Source organism: Thunnus albacares, chromosome 22 (genome assembly GCF_914725855.1).
Source record: "Thunnus albacares chromosome 22, fThuAlb1.1, whole genome shotgun sequence".
Taxonomy (NCBI): domain Eukaryota; kingdom Metazoa; phylum Chordata; class Actinopteri; order Scombriformes; family Scombridae; genus Thunnus; species Thunnus albacares.
In genome coordinates this window covers 7,767,977-7,788,794 of record NC_058127.1, presented here as the reverse complement: position 1 = coordinate 7,788,794, position 20,818 = coordinate 7,767,977, and the positions used below count along the sequence as shown (strand labels likewise).

General features: G+C 40.2%; 2 protein-coding genes across 3 annotated transcripts; one reads left to right on the top strand and one right to left on the bottom strand.

Moving 5' to 3' along the window:
- Positions 1–1,022: 1,022 nt before the first annotated feature.
- Positions 1,023–8,332, bottom strand: ccnb3 (cyclin B3). Of its 2 annotated transcripts, none has more exons than XM_044342419.1 (12): positions 8,164–8,332; positions 7,797–7,927; positions 7,466–7,549; positions 5,177–5,289; positions 4,885–5,050; positions 4,675–4,773; positions 4,483–4,575; positions 4,180–4,317; positions 2,658–2,813; positions 2,401–2,550; positions 1,547–1,677; positions 1,023–1,427 (listed from the first exon to the last, which is right to left on the bottom strand). In XM_044342419.1, the coding sequence occupies exons 2-12, from the start codon at positions 7,878–7,880 to the stop codon at positions 1,361–1,363; spliced, it is 1,281 nt and encodes a 426-aa protein (XP_044198354.1). In that variant the 5' UTR covers positions 7,881–7,927; positions 8,164–8,332; the 3' UTR covers positions 1,023–1,360. The 2 variants fall into 2 exon arrangements, with proteins under 2 accessions (XP_044198354.1, XP_044198353.1); XM_044342418.1 differs by having other exon boundaries at positions 7,797–7,924.
- A 2,950-nt stretch (positions 8,333–11,282) lies between these two features.
- Positions 11,283–15,385, top strand: si:dkey-171c9.3 (A-kinase anchor protein 11). Its single transcript, XM_044342422.1, has 2 exons — positions 11,283–11,323; positions 13,729–15,385. Exon 2 carries the CDS (start codon positions 13,735–13,737, stop codon positions 14,635–14,637), a length of 903 nt encoding a protein of 300 aa, XP_044198357.1. The 5' UTR covers positions 11,283–11,323; positions 13,729–13,734; the 3' UTR covers positions 14,638–15,385.
- Positions 15,386–20,818: the final 5,433 nt, after the last annotated feature.

The following is a 20,818-nucleotide window of genomic DNA, read 5'->3' as shown; positions in this document are numbered from 1 at the left end:
AACTGAGTCTGCTGAAACCTCATATCAGCTTTTGCTAAACTTTAGGACTCTGGAAGGATTGTTTACAGCGACTAATACCTCGTAATGTACCTGTAAAATGTAAAATTTTCCTTTAAACTGCAGCCCGACTGTGTGACCACCTCTACAAGCCGGATTTACATTAGGCTTCAACGGTTTCAATCTTTTGACAACACTCCTAACTCAAGGTCTGCTTACTAGATGATATTATACTATAAATCTTTTCAAGTAGCTCTTGAATTATGGATTTTATATTTCAAAAAGGTTTAATGAACCTGCAAGTTCAACTACTTCAACAGGTGTCTGTCAGATTAGAATCAAACAGGATTTGCTGGAGCTCCACTGTTGAATAAACGGCACTTCAATGATTCTCTTGTCCATTTAAAAAAAAGTGTCAAGAGATAAACTGTCATAAATATTGAAATTTGACATCTGAGAAGCACTAATCAGACATGTTTCTGAGCCTTGAGGGACATTTGAAACCCCAGAATGACTCACAAGTGAGAAGCACGGCGCACCACTGACCTCTAGTGGAAATCACATGTCCTGCACACAATAGATCTCAATGATGGCATCAGGCTTAAAATGATGCTGAAATTTGTCTTGTAATTATTCCTGTGACCATAAAATAATGAACAAAGTGAGCCTTTTTTATATGAAAACCACAAAAAAAACATCTTTATTTTAAGAGTATGCGCATGACAGCCATTTAAAAATAGCACAGCATCATCCGGTCGTCTTTTATACAAATAATTAGCATAGTGATATTAACATGATAAACACTGTACAACGTATGGAAAAATAAACACATGCATACCTGTTAACTTCTACAATACGACAACCTAGAAGAACATGTGGGCCAGTGCATAATTCAACTCCTCCGTCCTATTATTGTTTTTTTTAAAAAAAGGTACACGCCCAGTTCTGTACTACATATACATACACACAGAGAGGGCTTACAAATTACTAATCAATTAAGACTTTTCTTCCATTTACCTCTTTATAAAAAAAAAAATCATAAAATGAATGCCAGAAACATTTCAAACGTTTTAACACGATGGAAAAAATCATTACCAACCTGGTAAAAAAAAAATACAACTGTCAGTAACAAACATCTTATTAACAAATGCCCACTTTAAAATTCTTTTCCATTACAAACTGGAATTAAAATTTTCCAATATTATATAAAAAAAAAAGGCAGACTAGACAACGTGTATAAATATTCAACATATTAACAAATTATTTACATTTGTTGGAGGGAAACTTTTAAATATTTTCACTCAATTTAGACTGACGAGGCTTTATTTTTTTGGGAGTTGGTGGCGGTGGTGGTGACCTCTCATTAAGATATAGCTTTCTCCAAAACATCCATATCGACCAATGGCAGAGATGCAACTTCGAAAAACACCCTGAAATAAAAATATTAAAGAATCGATTAATGCCGTGACTGTTTAAAATGTCAAAATGCTCATATTGAACGTATTAAAAAAAAAAAACAGGCTGGATGGTTAAAGAATCGTCTACTTACTTGTGGGAGTATTTGTTCCTGACGGCTCTCAGTTTATCGTCGGGAGGCGCCGACAGCATCGCGTGGAGCCTTCTGACGACGGGCGCCAAATCGGACGTCTGGTATCCGGAGTGGAACTGCAGGATGGGAGCCTGAAGCGCGAGAGGAACAAAAACGTAGCCATGTTGAACCCTTGAAGTTGGTAAAATATGTGACAAATTCATTGCTCGGTGTTCACTATTCAGTCTCTGCTGTTTCGATATGTCACGTAAACATTATATCATTTATAAATGGCAAAAAAAAAGTAAAGAAATAATGGAGCCAATTCTGAGTCAGCCCAGACAGGAAATAACCACTGCTGCAAATACTCACATTTACACTGAAAAACTATTTACATTTAAATTGAAAGGAGGAGAAGACGTGTTCACTACACAGAGAGCTGCGGGCTGGTTCGTGACTGCCGGACTGAAAAATAAAAACAGCTGAGAGTTTGGCATCGATGTCCAAACACAACATAAAGTGGGACAAAGTCCACGTCAAACTGTAGACACTAACAAGTGCCAGGATCTGAAGTGAAACCACTTTGGTTGTATTTCCAACAACCTTTTTCTGTACAAACAGTCCCAAACTACATGTAAGGAGCTAATTTGAGGATAAAAAGCTCCTTTAAATGGTATGTAGTTAAAAAAAAAAAATTTGGCCTTCCAAAAAACCTGAATTTTTTCTGTCAAGATTTTGGCACGTTACAGCGACTCCCACTACGGCAATAATACAAACTGTACAGGAACTTGACTTGTGATCAGAACAGCTGTGGCGCATTGAGAGAGAAAAATAAAAACGGACGGACTTAAGACAAGGAGCAGAAGTGAACCTACCCATCCTCCCAGGTCTTTGGTGACCAGCGCCATCAGCAGGCAGGCCGACGCCAGCAGCGAGCCTCTCTCCGACACCAAGTCCATCTCCATGAGGCTCATCTCGCAGAAGTAACGGGCGAGAGTCAGCGTGTCCATGCCTGCGTTCACACACTGCAAGACGGCGGAGAGAACACACGCACACGTTCAGGTGAGGGGGTTATGGACACAAACGCTTCACGCTCATGCGAGGAAATCACTCAACACACACACACACAAACCTTGGCGTAACGTCTGAGGAACCGATAGGGGATGGGGATGTTGATGTCAAAGGACAGCGCCTGCAGGATGTTGGCCTCCATGGAGATAAGCTCCTCCCTCTTGTACGCGTCGTCGCAAATGTAAAGGAAGTCGTCGACGCACGGCGGGCTGCGCTCCTGCAGGTCAAACAATCATTTGAGTACAAGTGTAATCGTCCCTCAGACACTGGATTTAGGTTGTTTCATTTTTTAAATAAGCATGCTCAAGGTCTACTTCCTCCATCTTTTTTTTATTTTTTTATCCCATTTTGTGTTTGTTAGATGAGCTTATGATCCTCTTAACTGCTTTTATTTTCACAAGTGCTCTTCAGAACCACCAGCTGTGCTAATGGAACTTAAACTAAACCGCTCTGGCGTAACTAAAACCCCCCAAGAACACAGCCTGCAACTCTGTGCCAAAAGAAGAACTCATCTTTTTATTAAAGTCTGTGTAAAGGAAAATATCAGAGATTTCTTTTTAAATACATGATACATGTTGGAAAATAATTGCTGAAAAAAAACAAGTGAAAAGACTGAAGTGTGTAGTAGTGAAGCATTAAACAGGACTATATAATAGACGACTATATAAACACTAGAGTACTCGTAGTTTTACAAACTTTCAATTGGAGACAACTGGGATCCACTTCAGATAACCAGCTGTTACTGGTGAATGGGGCCGTTTTCGGTCAACATTAGCGCCGAAGGAGTTATTTTAAACCCAGATGAAGCGAGCGGAGCCACCCGGGGCTTCAGCTTCGGCACCAGCTGTGCGGGTGAGGGGCCACAACGAAGCTTCTTTTCAGCAGAGAAGTGAGTAACGTTAAGTGCGCTGAACTCCATTAAGAAAAAGGACAATTCAACATAATGATGATTGGTGACGGTTCGCTTGTTAACTAGTCATTTAAGTTACATTTTTTATTGAAACGAGTCCACGTTTACCTGCAAAATATGTGCCGAATTAAACAGTCGCTCCTAATATTACTCTATTTTTAAAATGTCATCCATGCTGCTTGTCTTACACCTACAAACAAGGCCGATTTTAAATTGTGTATTTTTATACAAGAGTTTGGTGTGAGCCCCCCAGTGTTTCAGAGCAGAGAATACTCCTTTTTGCACAATTTTGAAACCTAATTTTATATATTTGGCAACTTTTTTTTTTAATCATTCAAATTTGGCTGGATGGTTAATTGCACATTTTTTGCTTTACATTGACTTTAATGACTAGAGCTGCAATTATTAGTTGCCAACTGTTTTGATAAATTGAAAGTTGTGAGTCAATTTCTAAGAAAAAAGCCTCTCAAATGTGAATATTTTCTGGTTTCTTTTGCCTTCTGTGACAGTAAACTGAATGTCTTTGGGTTGTGGACACATCTTTCACCATTTTCTGACATTTTCATTTCAAATCACTAATTGATCAGTCGAGAAAAATAATTAACAGATGAAGCGATAATGAAAATAATTGTTAGTTGCATTATTTGTAATATAATATGAAGTGTAGCCTCACCTCAAACTTGGAGGCTATGAGCATGGTGGTGGAGCCGACGAGCTGCAGCATCTCCCTGTGGACTGGAGTCTTGGACAGGTAGTGGTCTGCCATCTTCACAGCCAGGTACAGGGTCTCGTGGTACAACTCGAAGTTCTCCTATAAACGCCGAGAAACAGAAACCGGTCAACGGGCCGCACAAACCCCCTCGATTTAGTTTCTCTTTACTCCGTTTAAAAGCAGACGGACGGATCGCCTCGCCGCTCTCGACAGCTTTGAGATCTCGTGACACGAACTGAGACGGACGCAGGCGGAAGGACTCACCTGTACTTCGACCAGCCAGTCGATCAGTATGGCCCTCATCTCTGAGTTGAGGCTGGGCTGCGTGGGCATGTAGTTGCAGAGGACAAACTTCTCCTGCGAGGCAGAAGAGACGAAACGGAAAGATGACTTTTTGCATTCATAATTTGTTCCTAAAACAAAACCTTCTTTTTGAAATGATTTACTTTGGCTCACCTCTCTCTGTTTGAGATAGTCAAAGATTTCCTTTGCGTACTCGGGACACATAAAACAATCCTCGGTGTTGTCAGAGTCAATGTCGAACTCCTCTGGGATCTACAGGGATGAAGGAAATATGAGGAGAGAGAATTTAAGCCAACGTTTCCAGAACACTTTGTTCGAGTCAGACGTGTCTTTCCTTTGGGGATGTAACGTTTTTTCTTTTACCGGTTGTCTCTGGAGGTGTGCTGGCACCTCGCGGACAGCAGGGGGCGCGGCAGCTGTCAGCTGTTCTACTGGAGCTGCCTCCTCTTGCTTCTCGCTGGGTTTCTCCTCCTCTGCGTCGGTCTTCTCTTTTTCCGCCGTCGTTCCCTCTGAGCTCACTGAGGAAGACCTGCGGAGGGAGTGAGAGAGAGAGAGAGGCTGCAAATTAAAGACATCTGCTACTAATGGGACAGCTCCTGGAGACAGAGTGAGGAATGGATATGTGAAAAAAATTTTTAAGAAGACGGATGGTTACTTTTTCAGGTTGGCTTGATTCTTCGCAGGCACAGCTGTGGAGCTCGTTTTCTTCACCTGCTTCTTTGCAGGTTCCTTCTTCCTCCCTGGAAGGCTGATGTGAACATTATGGGCCTGAAAACAAAAGACAAGTCAGGTCAAAATATCCCACAAACACAACTCTGCACAATTACAAATGCACCAAAACTCTGATGCAAGGCTGCACAAGCAAGATGATAATTAGAATCCATTTCCGTAGGTCCAAAAAATAAAACTGAAAATCCATTTAAAATCCATTAAATCGCTGGTCAAACATTCAATAAAAATGTTTCAGTTGTAGTCCGTTGAATTCTCAGTTTTTCCTTCAGTACACTGTTAAAGATACAATGAAAGTCTCAGATTCATTCTAAAAATATATATTAATGTCAGCTAAACTTAAGGATTTGTCTCTTATGTATGATCTCGTGATAACAGTAATCATTTAGGATCCGTGGCAAGAACCTTTCAAAGATTTACTAACTGATCTCATCACGGTTCTGGTGTCCCGAATCTAATCTGACACCTTTTTGTTGGTTTCACAACAGGAGCTTTGTTGAACAAAAAGCACGACGCTCGTTTCACACTCAGGTGAGGTGACACACATTCACACCACAGTGAAGAACTACTGTGAGAGCAGTTACACCTGTACACCGAAAACCCAGGGACACCTTGTCAATCAGTCAGGAAAATAATGTTTCAACTGGCTATAATGGTTAAAACACATCATTTAGTTAATCATCTTCCTGGCATCAGCGCAACTTCAGCAACAGGATGTGTTCATATGTGCTATGACTGATGATTACTTTCATTATCAATTAACCTGTAAACATTCTGACTAATCCAAATCATTTTGACTATAACATTTGACAATCTGACAGACTAAAAGCCCGTCGCCAAGAGGGACGAGCCATTAAGATAAAACGACACGTTTGGGAGATCAGACGTCATTCAGACAACTTGTTAAACGTAACCCGAGGTTCTGACACTCAAAATCTTCATTAAAAAAAGAAGGTGACTGTTGTGGGAGACGACATTCATAGAAGTGGCAGCCGTGACAGAATATTCCACGGGATTTGAAGCGTTATTAGTGTAATGAGAAGAGCAGAGGAACACTGATGGATCCATCCATTCATATGCCAAAACTTTCCAGGTTGCTTTGCTGTGTGAACGCAGTTCTACTCGTCATACTGTAGGTTTGCAGAATAGGGAGACACGTTGTTAGTGCAACACAAAAAGAAACCACTGCAAAGCTTGTTATCCTCACTGCTACTGCATGATTAAGTGTTTTATAGGAGAAGACGCTAACAGTCTGTGCAGGTTTTTTTACCCAACACCAACTGCTGGAAATTTGATGTGGCGTCACATTAAGATCGAAGCTAGAGACGTTTGTTTTGTTTGCATCACAGTAGGTCTCGAGGGAGCAGATCAACATCTTTGACGGTTGTACATGGCGTCCAATCAGAAGGGACTCCGAGTTTAGCTGTCGGTATGCTTCACCAGAAGTGCTTGTCGTCTGACAGCCACCTTTCTGACGCCGGCAGCAACAATTTCTGCATCTTTCCAAAACCACTTTACACAGTGACCGGTCAAGTGTGTGGAGGTGAGGGAGTTGGCAGGGTTTAAATGTCACTCTACCTCCTTTTTTCATAACTATTACTGCCACCTTTGACGTGTACAAGTGCGACACGATGAGCACTTTAAGGAGAGACATCGTTATCCTCATATCCAAGCGCTTATCGTGTGTCTCGCACGGTAAACAGAAACAGGAAAAAAAAAACAAAGCAATCTATCTGGAACGTGGCTTGCAAGCATTTGATCGGTCACCGTGGTGCTTTGCCAGATGTTCCAAGTCCAGCAAAAGTTGAGCCAGGTTAAATGTTTTGGCCAATAAACCTGCGTTATTTGCCAGAGACCTCTGCACCGCCAAGCTGGCATCATCCAAATGAGAAGGGAGGGCAGAGTTATTTTTTAACGCAGGCTTAAAGTCGGTCTGAACGCGGCCTTGCCAATATAAACTGGTGTAAGGGGCTTCACATTCTTACCCACATGAAAGCTGACACTATCATCTATCAAACATTCCCACTTGTGCAGAAAACTGAAAAATCATAAGGTGGAATATTACAATCACCTGATTGTGGCAAATCCTGGAACAAGTGAATGAGAGAGATTTCATGTGTACTGTCGATTTTTCTAGTAGGTATAATTAGCTTTTTGAGCTTGAATTTAACTCTCAAAACCACACACACACACACCCATGTAAATCAGGACTTACATTGGTGATGTCGATAAAGGCTGTCCTCTTCTTAGGAGCTCCATGAGGAGGGGAGGTAGACCTCTTGACTTGTGGGCCTTCCTCCTGCAACACACACACACACACAAAAAAAGGAAACGCAATACATTACTCGCAAGTCACAGATTAATGTTGTGCACAAGCAGTGCATAAAAAAGAAGCATTGTTTCCTTGAGTCTCATGAACTTAATCCTTGTCGTGCAACAGCTGCTGCAATGTCTGCTTTTGTTTACAGCTTGTTGACTGCAAGCAAGCTGCCCATTTAAACGATGCACACAGAGGAAAAAAAAACACAAATGCAAGTTGCTTTTACCTGGTTCTCAGTCGCTTTGGCATTCAGCTTGGGTAACCTGCTCCCAGCGGTGACTGTGGGTTTCTTTCCCCTCGGAAAAGGCATGGCTGTATCCCCCTCAAAACAAACTCTGCAGCGGCCGCTCAGATCTGCTTCGTAAAGAGGAAAAATACAAAAAAAATGGCGGGTCGATTTTAAAAAACAAAACAGCGCGGTTCAAAGTTTTGCAGTTTAAGCTAGCTTAGTTAGCACATAGCAATAAGTAATACCGAGTATTTAACGTTCAACGTTACACAAAAGCTGTTTGTTGGGTGGAGTTTCCACACGTGAGCCGGTTCTGTTATCAAAATATTACTCTAAAATCCGTCAAATTAACGTTTTATCTTACCTTTTATTCTTTTCCCCTCTCGTCTGCTTTAGTCGCTTGGTTTTGTGGACGAGAAATACAGCATGCAGCGTATTTAACAGTTGTAAACAGTCCTGGTTTGCCGTTTTTGCTTCCTTAACGAGAGCTCAAACAAAAGTGTTTCAGCTGCGGATCAAAATCTGCTGCGCCGTCCTCTCATTGGACAGAATTCGAGTCAGGCGGACCAATCAGCGAGTTGCTAGGGATGCCGTTGCTAAGGGGGCGTTAGTTTCATAGTAACGGCTCCTTCCGTTCCGCTGATAGTAAATCAGATTCTCACAGCAAACGCTTTAAAAACAACAGCTATGTATATGAAGTATATTGTTATATATTGATATTATGTTATATAATAGAAATGAAGAAGTATGTTGCTTTATTAAGCGTTGGTGAATTCAAAGCTGAGCGTACAAATCACCCGCCCACCTCATTTCGTTGGTCTCGAATCCAACGAACCCAGAGGGAGGGAGGAGCATGTGACATTTTCAAACGTCCTCGCTACCGACAACAGTTTAAACGTTGGGGATTTTATTGATGTTTTCCTCATGACCCAAGCACGCAAGTCTTACTGCAACTGATGGTGATTATTTCAGTGCAGACATGCAAACATACATGTGACATAGATCTCACTTACTTGTGCACATGATCAAACACAAGGACCGATAAATTCATTCGTCACATATTTTTTTTTACCATTGTTATTTATATCCTGGTGCAGCTTTCTGTGCAGCTTTTTTCACAGTAATGTCACATATATGTTTATATATATTAACCTTTCTGCAGTTTTTTTTTGAGCTTTCATTCATGAGTTGCACCTTTATCATGTATACTTTGTACCTCTCTCTATTCTACATACATTTTCTCTACTTTTATTATATTTTACCATATGTTTAATTAATGTATGTATAGTATATGATATGTATACATTTATTTAACTATGTATATTGTGCATCTTACAGAAAAATATCATTTGGGATAATTCTATCATGTATCTTATCTTAAATATACAAACACATAGAAGAAGGAGAACAAGATAATGTCTCACTACTACTCAAAGGTGTGCGTGCCGCCTACATGTTGGAAATGTAGGCGGCATGCACACTATATCAAATTTATTTAATTTAGGAATTAAAAATAAACCATATAAGAGCTGCAGGATATCTTAATTAATGCTTTGCAGGTGCTGTAAGGCCTTAAAATGTTGGGTAGATATCTGAAATCCAGGCCCTCAATGGTCCTGAATATACTGTATAATGTGTGTTTTTTACATCATAAATTTAGTTCTACAAGATGGAAAAAATGGCGTTTTGTATGCATTCACACTACTCACAAGTCAATATTTGTTTTCTTTATTTATTTATCTTAATATTGTTTCAATGATTTCCATTTAACTGATAATAACGATTATTTAATTCTCAAATCTTAGCACCCTGACTTAACGTGTGAGAGTGCAGAGAGGCGATTACATTACAACAGATAAAATTTTTGTTTTTAATTTATATTTTTGGTGCTTGGTGACATTTGTTGATTCGTTTCATTTGCAGCACTCACAAGAATAACTTTCATGAGTTCATTCATGCACTATTTGTGATTCCAAGTGAGCTAGCACATCCCATGTTTAGCACTAGCAGGGTTACATCAACAGCTTTCCCAGTTGGCAGCTCACAGCTAGGATAAATAAGATGATGTGCAATACAGTATATAACACAGAATTGCACAATACACCAAGTATTTTCACAGGCTCTGCATGTCAGAGGGTATATTTTTTTTTCTTTTTATGTTTTAGTTTTACTGGTTTTCCAACATAATACAGATCTGGCATGTCATGATTTCTCTTTAGGCTGTCATACAAGACTGAAATGACCCTTAAAGTCTATTTAAATTATCGTGTTGAGCAATCAGCGCACAGATAAGAATTTCCTGAACTGGAGCTTAAAGAGCACAATGGGTCTACTTGGTCTCACAACACGGAATTTAACTGCATTAACAGTCTGGATAATAGAGGGTCATAAAATTGCAAATCACATTCATGCATCCAGAGGGCAAGTTCAGGATCCGTGGGATAAACACTGGGGGGAAGATGGCAGCTAATGTCCGTCCAGTTGCCAGAAGAGTTTGGGAGGAGTTGTCCTCTGGATTACAAGAGATGAGATCATTACTGTAATATTAATGCCATACAGGGCTATGTCATTTCTGAATACATCTTCAACACACCATAAACTCTCTCTGGACCCAATATCATTAAACTGCAAAAGTGAACAAACATCCCTTGGTATTTATTTCACTTCAATGTGTTGCACAAAACCAACAGTTTCAATACACAGACACACACACACAAAATAAACAAGCCCCTGAGTCCAGTAACAATCACTCCATGTTCACTTTATTTGGACAGGATACTCTAACGCAGCTTCAAGGGTTACGGTTCAGGCAGTGCAATCTGGCGTCTAATGAAGTCTACAGAGAGATATCATCTCACAACGCTGCTTTTATTTCATCTCCCCTCCCAGTTCTCCTCATCCAAGACAAAAAGCCTTCACATGAGAGCAGCTTTGTCCAGATTGCTTGTGTCTCCATTAGAGCTGAGAGCAATAGTTTTTTACAGTTCTTAGGATTTGGTTAAAGCTGCTAAGAAATCTGCACCATTGAGGTTTGGACACTAAACTCAGGGTCATGGAAGTAAAAACCGTACAGTTTGAGGGGATTGTTTAAATTTTCCGGCTATTGCTGTGCACCAAACTGAAGTAAAACCATAAAAGTACTGTAAAAAATACTATCTGGCTGAGGTGCTTTCCCTTCTCTGCATCATTTCGTCCTCCCCAGCCATTCATCTCCTCTCCCTGTTGCTCTCATGCTCTCTTTTATTAGTTTGACCTCATGAACAAGAATAAATAATAAGAAATAGACAGAATAATTTCCCGTTAAACTAGCTTTATGATGTCAGGTGCAGTTGTCATTGGTGCATGTTACTTTTAACAGATCAACCCATGCAGAAATACACTTCCTCTTACTATCTCTGTCTGTCACACACACACACACACACGCACACACATACGCAGGAAGTGAGTAAAACTTTATTTATAAAACCATTTCCGCGTAGACTCATTCGCACTTGAGACACCACAGAGTAAACTGTTAGTAACTGGTAAGTAAAACTGCAGGCAGCACTGGCTGTCTGACTTTTTCATATTTTCTGGTACATTTATGTAACTTGTGGCTTTGATGTCATCCAGTTGGCCCTCAAGATGCTTTCTGTGTCTTGCCAGGTATCACAGTGAATCAGAAGTTGCCCTTTTGATCTGCCATACTTCATAATCCTTTACATCTCTTTTTTAGTCAGGGAAACTTTGTATAATTTCTTGTCTTATCTGTTTTTGTAGTGTTAAATCTCTGGTCTTATCCACTTTTTATTGGGCTAACAAACCTTGACTAATTTCTTACAAACAGAAAACCAAAGATATGACTTGTGTAAATACTTTTTGGCAATTTATTAGGAAAAGTGGCTTCTAAAACTCTTTGGATTTGTCACAATACATTAAAAAATACTGACATGGGTGTGTATGAAATCTGGTTTTAATAAAAGGTCAATTGATGCATTGCATTTCCAACAATATTTTGCAACATATTGACTAACTGGCCTTTGTCCGACTTGCTGTAACAGGCAATGTAGAAACCCTGTCTGGATCTTTAGAGAAGACTGAAAGTGAGGTGATCTGTTTTGGCTTCAACAAATGAGCATTTAGCATCAAACTGACTTTCTGTTTAGACAGGGTCGTGTAGCGCAGACACACCGAGGTAGCAAAGAAGCATCCTCATCCCATAAATGTTCCTCTGCCCATCAGGATGTCCAAGTCGGATTGCCAAGGGAAAACATTCTTTGTTTTAGCTGTAATTTGTTCCACATCTGCGATTCATTCTCTATCTCGTCCTCCTCTTTGAGCCCCGTCCATTTTGAACCCCGGCTGTGGTCCACTGAGTGAATAATGGCAGGATAACGCTGTGACACACTGTGTTTTTTTTTTTTTTTGTTGTTTTTTTTCTAACACGCACACAAACATACTGGAGTCATTTGGTAAAGTCAATACCTCTAGCGCTGCAGACAAGGTCATTCGCTTTAGCAGCATAAAGAAGGAGCTGAGAGAGGAAAAAGAGTGCGTGTGAAAGAAATCATCACACGAGGAAGGTGTTACATGCTAGAAAATTTGAATTAAATTCATATCAAATCATCTTGGCAAAAGCTAAACTTGAAACCGTGATCACAAGATGGACGTGAAATGTTGATTCGGAAACCAGTGGCCGCATTAAAAGACATAGTGGTGCCACAGCAGTAGTTCAGGGTGTTAAGTTCATTTTGCTGTTACCTCCTCATTGTCTTTCTGATCCATTTTTCTCACAAAATGTGTGAATAAACATGCCATGAAGGTTTCCGAAACAATTTCAAGCCAAAGTGGAGAATTATTTTTAAAGCTAGGAGGAAAAAACTAATATAAAAAAAAAACCCAAGAGCAAAACAGTCAAACTGTTTGGTCTTTATTCATAAAACTAACCAATACAGTACTAAAAATACCTATCAACACAGCTTTGTGAATCCATGCCCTGGAGAGCAATAACAGCTATGAGTTTCCATGTTATTTCATATCAATAACTGCAGTTGGAGTCCTCGTGAAAACTGACACCCTTATTTGCTGAATCAAGCCTTGTAAAACAAAGAGGCACATGTTTCTTTTCAAAGCCTTTTTTTTTATACCATCATGCTGATGTAGATGTCTCATTTCATGTATGAATCAGAGGTCAACAGCGTAATACTTTTCTGTGCAACATTTGCTTTGCTCCATTTCTGTTTGACCAACTTAAAGCTGCAATTACTAAACAAAGCTCTATCCCCATGAATTACAGATGCCTGCAAAAACCGAGTTTAGAAAAAGGGACAGGTTGCTGCTGCAGAGGCCAGCTGGTTTTTTTTTCTTTTTCGTTTTTTTGCGTAATCTAATAGCGAGCTGAACTTCCTGCTTGTCACATCCTGGCTTGCTGACAGCTCATATGGTGACAGGCTGTGGTTGGAGACCTCAATCTTACTTTCCATCTGAGGCTGTGTGAGGGGACTTTCTGTTCTTTCTGTCCGTCTGTTTTCTTCCTCTGTTTTTACATCAGTCCTGATTACACTTTCTCTTCTGTGCCGTGTCTTATACATACAACATTCTTTCAATATGTAGCTTATCTATCGCTTCTATCTATCACTCTAATCTGAAACAGGCAAGGAATGTGGAAATATTTGCAGGGTAGAGACATAGAAGGAAATGCAGCACCATTTAGGGGAAATATTTATGTGCTGCCTGGCTTTAACTGAAGATGCTGGCAAGCAATATTTAAGAAAAAAAAATTCAAAACGATCTAATTATAAGAACTAGGCAGAGGTTCAAACCATCTTTGGATTCATTTCTATGCTTATTCCATGTACTGGCCTTCCCCATATTCTTGCATGGAAAAATGACTCCAGGAAAAACAATATCTCTTTCATTTTTACCGACATTATTGCTTTTATCCTCACAGGATGCGATGCAGGCAGTAAGTCCAGATTCTATGGTGCCGGAGCTCACTCCAGAAGAAACTGGCATTTCTGCAGGCCTCAAGAGCAGCCCCGTAAACGTTGGGACTATTGAGAAGTTTGCCAACAATATGGCTGACAACATAATACAGTCGCTTCTAGGCCAAACGGAAATGGTTGAACCTGAGGTGGACTGGCGGTTTTCCAGTTTCAATCAAGACCCGGAGACGTTAGCTGAAGAGTTAGCCTCGGTGGTGATTGAGGCCGCTCTGAGGGAAGCGTGTAGAAGCCAAAACATAGAGGATCATGTAGAAGGTTTCCAGAATTCAAGACCAACTGGGGTGAAGACGGATGGTGGACAGGCTTCTTCGGATGAATCTGGAAGAGAAAAGGACGTTTCGGACGTGGAACTCCAGGCGTCCAGAGACACCCAGCCCTGTCATCCACCTCTGTCTCAGTCGGGACTCCCCATCGTTGGATCTCTCGACTACCCCGACGCCCCTCCTACCACTCCGCTTCTACCCGAGCTCGAGAGGAGCAGACACAGTTTCGCCCGTAAGCTGAAAGGAGGCCTTGCAAAGGAGTTCCTGCCGTCCCCTCCTCCGCCCACCCCGAAGGACCAAGAGGACGACTCAGGCGTTGCCAACGACGACCCCCAGGTGGAGTTAATGGAGCATCTGATGCACTCACTGTCTATAAACAATATCTCAAGAGAGTATTTTGAAGGAGGACCTCAACTTGGAACCGTGATGGAGACTTTTGCGGAGTCTCTCTCCTATGACATCATAGACCGGGCCTTGCGTGCCAAAAGCAGAGAGCAAAAAGCAGACGGTAGCGATCTTCATCTATTTGCCCACCAGCTGGCTGAAACCATCATCACATCTTCCATCGATGAAGCTAAAATGCTTGTCTAGTTCTTTAATGTTATTAATAGGATCATATTTGTGATGACTGGCATGTAGACAGTCAGATAAACACAGAAGAGAATAAAAATATTGATATCCACCCACACCTCCACGCTGTCACTGGCTGACATTTACATTGACGTGTGGTTTACTGCAATAATATTGTTTCATAATCTGAAATGGAATATTTTTTGACTGAATTTATTTCTCGCTGAAATTCAGTGAAAGCCTATCTTGACAAAAAGTTTATTTTATTAGGAAAAACTGACCACAGTTCCAACAAAGAGATGCTTGACACGCAGTTAAAACAAACTTTGGCACATTTTATGACATGTTTATCCTGGGAGCTGTATATTTAAGATACTGGACGATGAACCAGAGGTAATGGTTTTATTCCAAGACGAATGTAAGAGCGCATTGCCAAGCAGATTCGTGCAATTGTAAATGCAGTTTTGATTGAGATCCAACAGCAATAACCACCTATGTCCTTTAGATGGCAGCACAGGAGCAATGTTCCCTGAGTGTTTTCAGCATGAGGTCACCCATGTGATGAAATGACAACAATTGGTGCCAATTAAGTTTTCTATTTTGGGGAAAAAATGTTATTTATTCTATAAAAATAATGCTATATTGATCCTGCTGATTAAGTGTTTATTTTGCTTCAGGTCTTCTTAAGAATGTAATACAGCTAAATGTAATACTGTACCATATACATATGTATATAGTACAGTATATATGTACTAAATATAATACTGGAAATAAAGACTTTATTTTTGAATATTATTTGCATTTTTCATTTCCATCATAGACTGAAACATCCCTCACACATGTTTTGAGGATCACCATCAAGAGATAACTATAAATTAAAAATGTGATAAAAGATTAAATGTGAATTTGTTTCCCACTAAAAGTCAGTGGTGTACCATGTCTGTCTTTCATAAACTGCAATGTTGGATACTTATTCTGTTATTTCCTCTTATAATGAGCCAGAAAAAGAAAATCTTTATTTGTGATTCATTCATCTTCTGGATTGGTCTGAGTGTTAGCATTTGCGATGAATTTGTGTTCTGGCTTGAAGAAAACTTATTTTCATAATCACTTACTTACTGAGGTCAGATCCAGAAGAGGAGGGAGCAACAGTGCTTAACCAAACAGTGATGTGATCCTGCAGAAGAATAAAATACTTTGTTTTTCTTTTTTCTTTTTTTTTTATTGTTAACTACTTGAGTCAGAGAATGCCAAATTCAGCTTAAGTGACCCTTGAAGGAGCAATTTTGAATAAAGAGTTTTATTGTTCTTAGTCATCAATGCCTTGCTCGCATATTCAAAAAATAAAACAAATACACAGTTAATAGGTCAAAAGGGAATAAGGGTCAGGAGGGGGGGAAAACACACACACAGATTTAGGTGTGCTGTTTTATGTTTGTATGCATGAACACACATGCAGATCTGCAAATAGTACAAAGCAGTTCTCTATCTCCAGCACAGATGGAGTGAGTGGGAGACGGGACAAAGATAGTGTGTGTACAGTAACAGTAGAGTTTGTATTGACAATTTAATCTAGGTGGGACAAAAATAGATCAACACACACTAATAACATAACTGTAATCCCTGATTATAGTCCTTTTACTGTAGATTGTGATATAATTTTGAGATTTAGTTGCCATATTTATGTAACATTTAGATTAAATATTGAATTATTTAGATTAAGACTGGTTTAGTTTAATCAATATACAAATTATTTAGCAAAAAAAACACACAGATATGCAAAACAAAGAACACACATTCAATAGATTTTGATTTAATATGTGGATTTAACATTTTGAGTTAGTTCAGAGTTCACAAACTTCAATCTAAATCTTGCAAAAAGAAACCTATAAAATTCTGACAGCCTTTTTTTTTGTTGTTGTTGTTTCTGATGTGAATAAAATGTGACAAAAAGACGTACAACACACACACACACACACGACACAAACACACACACTGACCTGGCTGCAGTGTGTCCCTTGGCTCCCATACATAATATGTCATGGAATGCTTAGTCTGAACTTTTAACTCCCACCACTGATCACTATTATGTTTTCTCACCACGGGACGCCAACTGACCGACACACACACACACACATGCACACACACACAGTGACGCACATGCACATAGATAAGCTGCGGGGCTGGGCGGACAGCTGTGGTGTCAGAGGGGACACACACACACGCACAAACACATCTGGATAAATGCTTGTTGTGTTGTCAGGTGGAGGATCGCTGCCAGAAAAGGAGGGAGGACTGAGGGAGGAGAAGGGGAAAAAGGGAAAAGGGAAAAGGCATGATGACACAAGGAGGATGTATAGCAGGAGGGTTTCTACATGTAATGGGAAATAATGGCAGTGGTACTTTATCTCGGTTTGCTGCCCTATGGGAGGTTAAACGCACCTTGATTCAATTTATCCACCCTTTATATTAGCGAAAGAGGGCTTATCCACCAGATGTAAAAAAGAATAGCTAAATTAACTCCATACATCACCATAAGTGTTTTTTTTATGAAACTGAGGAGGAAAATACATTTTTTTAAGAGCTTTGACTCAACTGTGATACATAAATATAATTTTGAGGTACTTTATTTTATTTTCACTTTATTTGAATTCTTTAAGGGTACAGCTGAGGGTATCTGCAAAGTCGGATGAATCCTCTGTGTTCTTTGTCATAATGAAGACCCTTCTCACACATCACACATTTGATTTGATCCATTGTTAATTAAGAAATGTTGTTTAGAGCAGTTTTATGTACTTTTTTAGTGATAAATACTTACCTACACAGATTTTCAAGGCAAGACTTTGTAATATTCAGTGAGAGAACTGAAGTATTCATCACCTCACTCTAGTTTTGGCAATGTTTCTTTCCCTTCATCACTCCTGACGGCACTGTTGCTTACCACTATTTTTCACCAATACATCCATTTTATCTTTTCTGACTGCATCCAAGCGCCGTGCCAGGATCACACAGCTTGGACATGTGGATGTATTATTTCCCTATTATTATGGGACCAAGGTTAAAACATTGGAAATAACTTGTACCATTTGTTTCCACTTTCTTTTACAGATGAGTTTGGTTGACCGCATCGGACAGTTCAGATAGCATTGCGTCAGATTAGATTGATTTTCAAATATTGATGTTCTGACTCTTAAAACATTTTTGATGGAGTATTAAGTTGGTTTGATTTCGGGGCGGCGGTAGGCTAGAGGTTAAAAACATTGGCTGGTAATGATAGGACTGTTTTTCCAGTGCTTTGACCATCTGGGAAAATGTGGATGGGAAAGTATCACTCCATCATTCGCTCACATTGAAGTGTCCTTTAGCAATGCATGAAACCAGCAAATGTTCCTTTGCAGCCTCCAGCTCCATTGCCAGAGAAGAAGAATGTGGGATCCACTGAATTCTTCTTCTGGATGACAAAATCAGCAGAAAAATCTGGAAATACTATTGGACCCAGGTTTGATTCCTATCTATCTTCGGTTTCAGCGTAGGTGGTTATGAGAGCAGCATTTCAAGGCTGCTGAGCACACATCAGTCTATTTTACGAGGGTACCATTGGCTACCGGCTCCAAGTTCATAAATCTGAGTGAGTCGCGGACTGGAGAATGCAACCTCAACCTCCTTTTTAACACTGTGTGAGCAATGAGCCACCAGAGACTCTGCTGTGTTTTCCTTCCTTGGTAACAGATAGTAAAGAAGAATGATTAATTATTGATAAGTATTGTTTCCTTCTAAAGAATTTGTAGCCTTAAAAGACACGTCACTCGGATTTGGAAATGTGAAACAAAAGGTTTATTGTCTTTATTGTCGTTACTGTAAAGGTTAACTAGGTGCCCCATCCCTAGCTCTTTCCTGCAGCGTTATTCACTTCCCTGCTGTTCATCCGTATGCTAATCAATTTGTCATTTCCTTTCAGAAACCGCGAAAATTGCAGCTGCGAAAATAAAAACCCATTTTCTGATGTGACTCCAGTGCGGTTAAGGTTCGGTTAGGTTTAGGCACAAAAACAACTTGGTTATTGTTGGTGGGAGATTGCGGTTGGGGTTAAAATAAAGTTTGATTAAGGTTAAAAGAATGATTATGGCCATGTTTCAAAGAAAACCAACACTGTCAGTGGGAGACAGGAAGCGAATAGTGGTCTCCTGTGTCATAAAGCCACCGTCTGCCCTCTCTCTGGTGGACTCTGTGGCTCTACGAAAACCATAAAACAATTTCCTTCTTGGCTCGTGACGGGACGGAGTCATATTTCCCACAGCCAGCAGAGGTCTTTGTCACTTGAACATAGTCATTTTTAGGCATTTGCTGACTGATGCTGTCGTTTTTCTTGGACGGATAATCTCACACGACCCCGTCAAGCTGATGAGCAGACACGTTCATACATGAATTGTATGTGTTAAGTCGCCTGCATCAAGCTCACGGATGGATCTTAGAGGAGCGCACTTTGCCGAAGGAGTAGTTTGAGACGTCTCTATAGATGCTTTGTTACTTTTATCCAGTGTGAGATCTACAGTATCAACTGCTGTGAATCCAAACTCACCACAGCCTTTGTTTCATTCTCAAAAGATAGATTTTAGGTGGAGTATCACATTAGATCAACAAAACATCCCCTCTGGCCTTGGCATCTCTGTTTCGGAGGTCTTCCCGGAGGATGTTGTTAGTGGTGAACTTTCTCTCCCGGCAAGACAGCTTTCTGGCTGCTTTGTGATTTAATGAGAGGAGAAGGAGCTAATTTTACAGCAATTCAGCCACAGTATTACCAAATAGGATCATTTGCTCCTCTGTAAATGTCACTGGGATAGTTGCAAGCGACATCAGTGCAGTTAAGTAACTGTCCTCTGTCGGGGGTCAAATTTATGACTTTACAGTAGCGCAATACCATCCAGACAAAGACACCCTCAACAGTTGTTTGCAGAATCAGCCCTCGAGGAGTCGACTTCTAATCCAAAACAATGTCATTTCTATTAAAACAAATGGTTTTTGTAGACAGGGAAAGCATTTGATTACTTCCCTTCTCTCTATTTTAATGTTGTTGCTTTAACCATCTGTGTTTAGATATTTCCATCAGTGCAAATTTGATTCTGTCTCGTCTGCAGACCACAACATCCCCTTCCTGACCATGAAGATTTGTATTAAAAGAACGGGCATGTCAAGTCCCAGTCATTGGAACGGATAGCTTTGACATCTGGCTCAGGCTACACAGGTGGATTTCACCAGGGTTTGCTTTAAAGAGAACTTATGTGGACCGCACTTGCATTCGGCACCGTCTTTCACCCTCGGATTGCGATGCTGGCGAGTTTTACTCCAACAAATATCACCTATTCTTCACTACAAAGAGAACAACTGGAATCAACTCTTTGGGGTCTCACTCTTGACTTGGTTTGAACCTCATTTGCTCCTGTCCCTGGAAATGATTACTTCTTCTAACCAAAGTCTGAAGAGGAGAAAAGTCCCATCCAGAGTTGCCTATCTGGCAGAGACTCAACCTCATCTCCTCCGCCGGCTCGTCTGCTTCTCATCTTCGATAAGCAGCTATGACGGCACACACACACACACTGCTTCCCAGCTGTTTGCGGTGATGGAAAGGAAACAAAGGAAAGACCGTTGTTTAGAGCTGAGCTGTAAACATGCTTTTTGCCTGTCTCCTTCCTTTAAACCACTTATTGTCTTTCTTAGGGGGAAAATATGAGCTGCGTCATGACTATGTGCGTAAGCCAAGATGACAAAGCTGATACTCACTGCTCTATTTTACAGTGATTTAAGACAGGATGGGGGCTTTGGAGACGATGCAATTACTTCTTTCTTTTTTTTTTTGTCTGCAGACAGCAATAAAATCTAGATATTGTATTCATCACCCTGTGAGTTAACGTCTCATCCGCTAACAATGAAGTCAGCAGCTTTGACTGTAGCTCTGTGATGTTTTTGGAAACTGAAGTTCAAATATTTAATCGTGGCTGATAAACTGGAGGGTACTGGGCAAATATTTGCTCTCAAACAGTGTAAAGCTCTAAAATAGACCACAGATGCAAACCCTGGAGGTAGCCGCTCAGAAAACACAAAGATTAACAGAAAGAGAGAGGACAGCTGTTTGGACTTATTTCTATGATTAAAGATGAAGAAATCCCTTTAAAAAAATTTAAAAAAAGCTTCAATGGTACCGCAA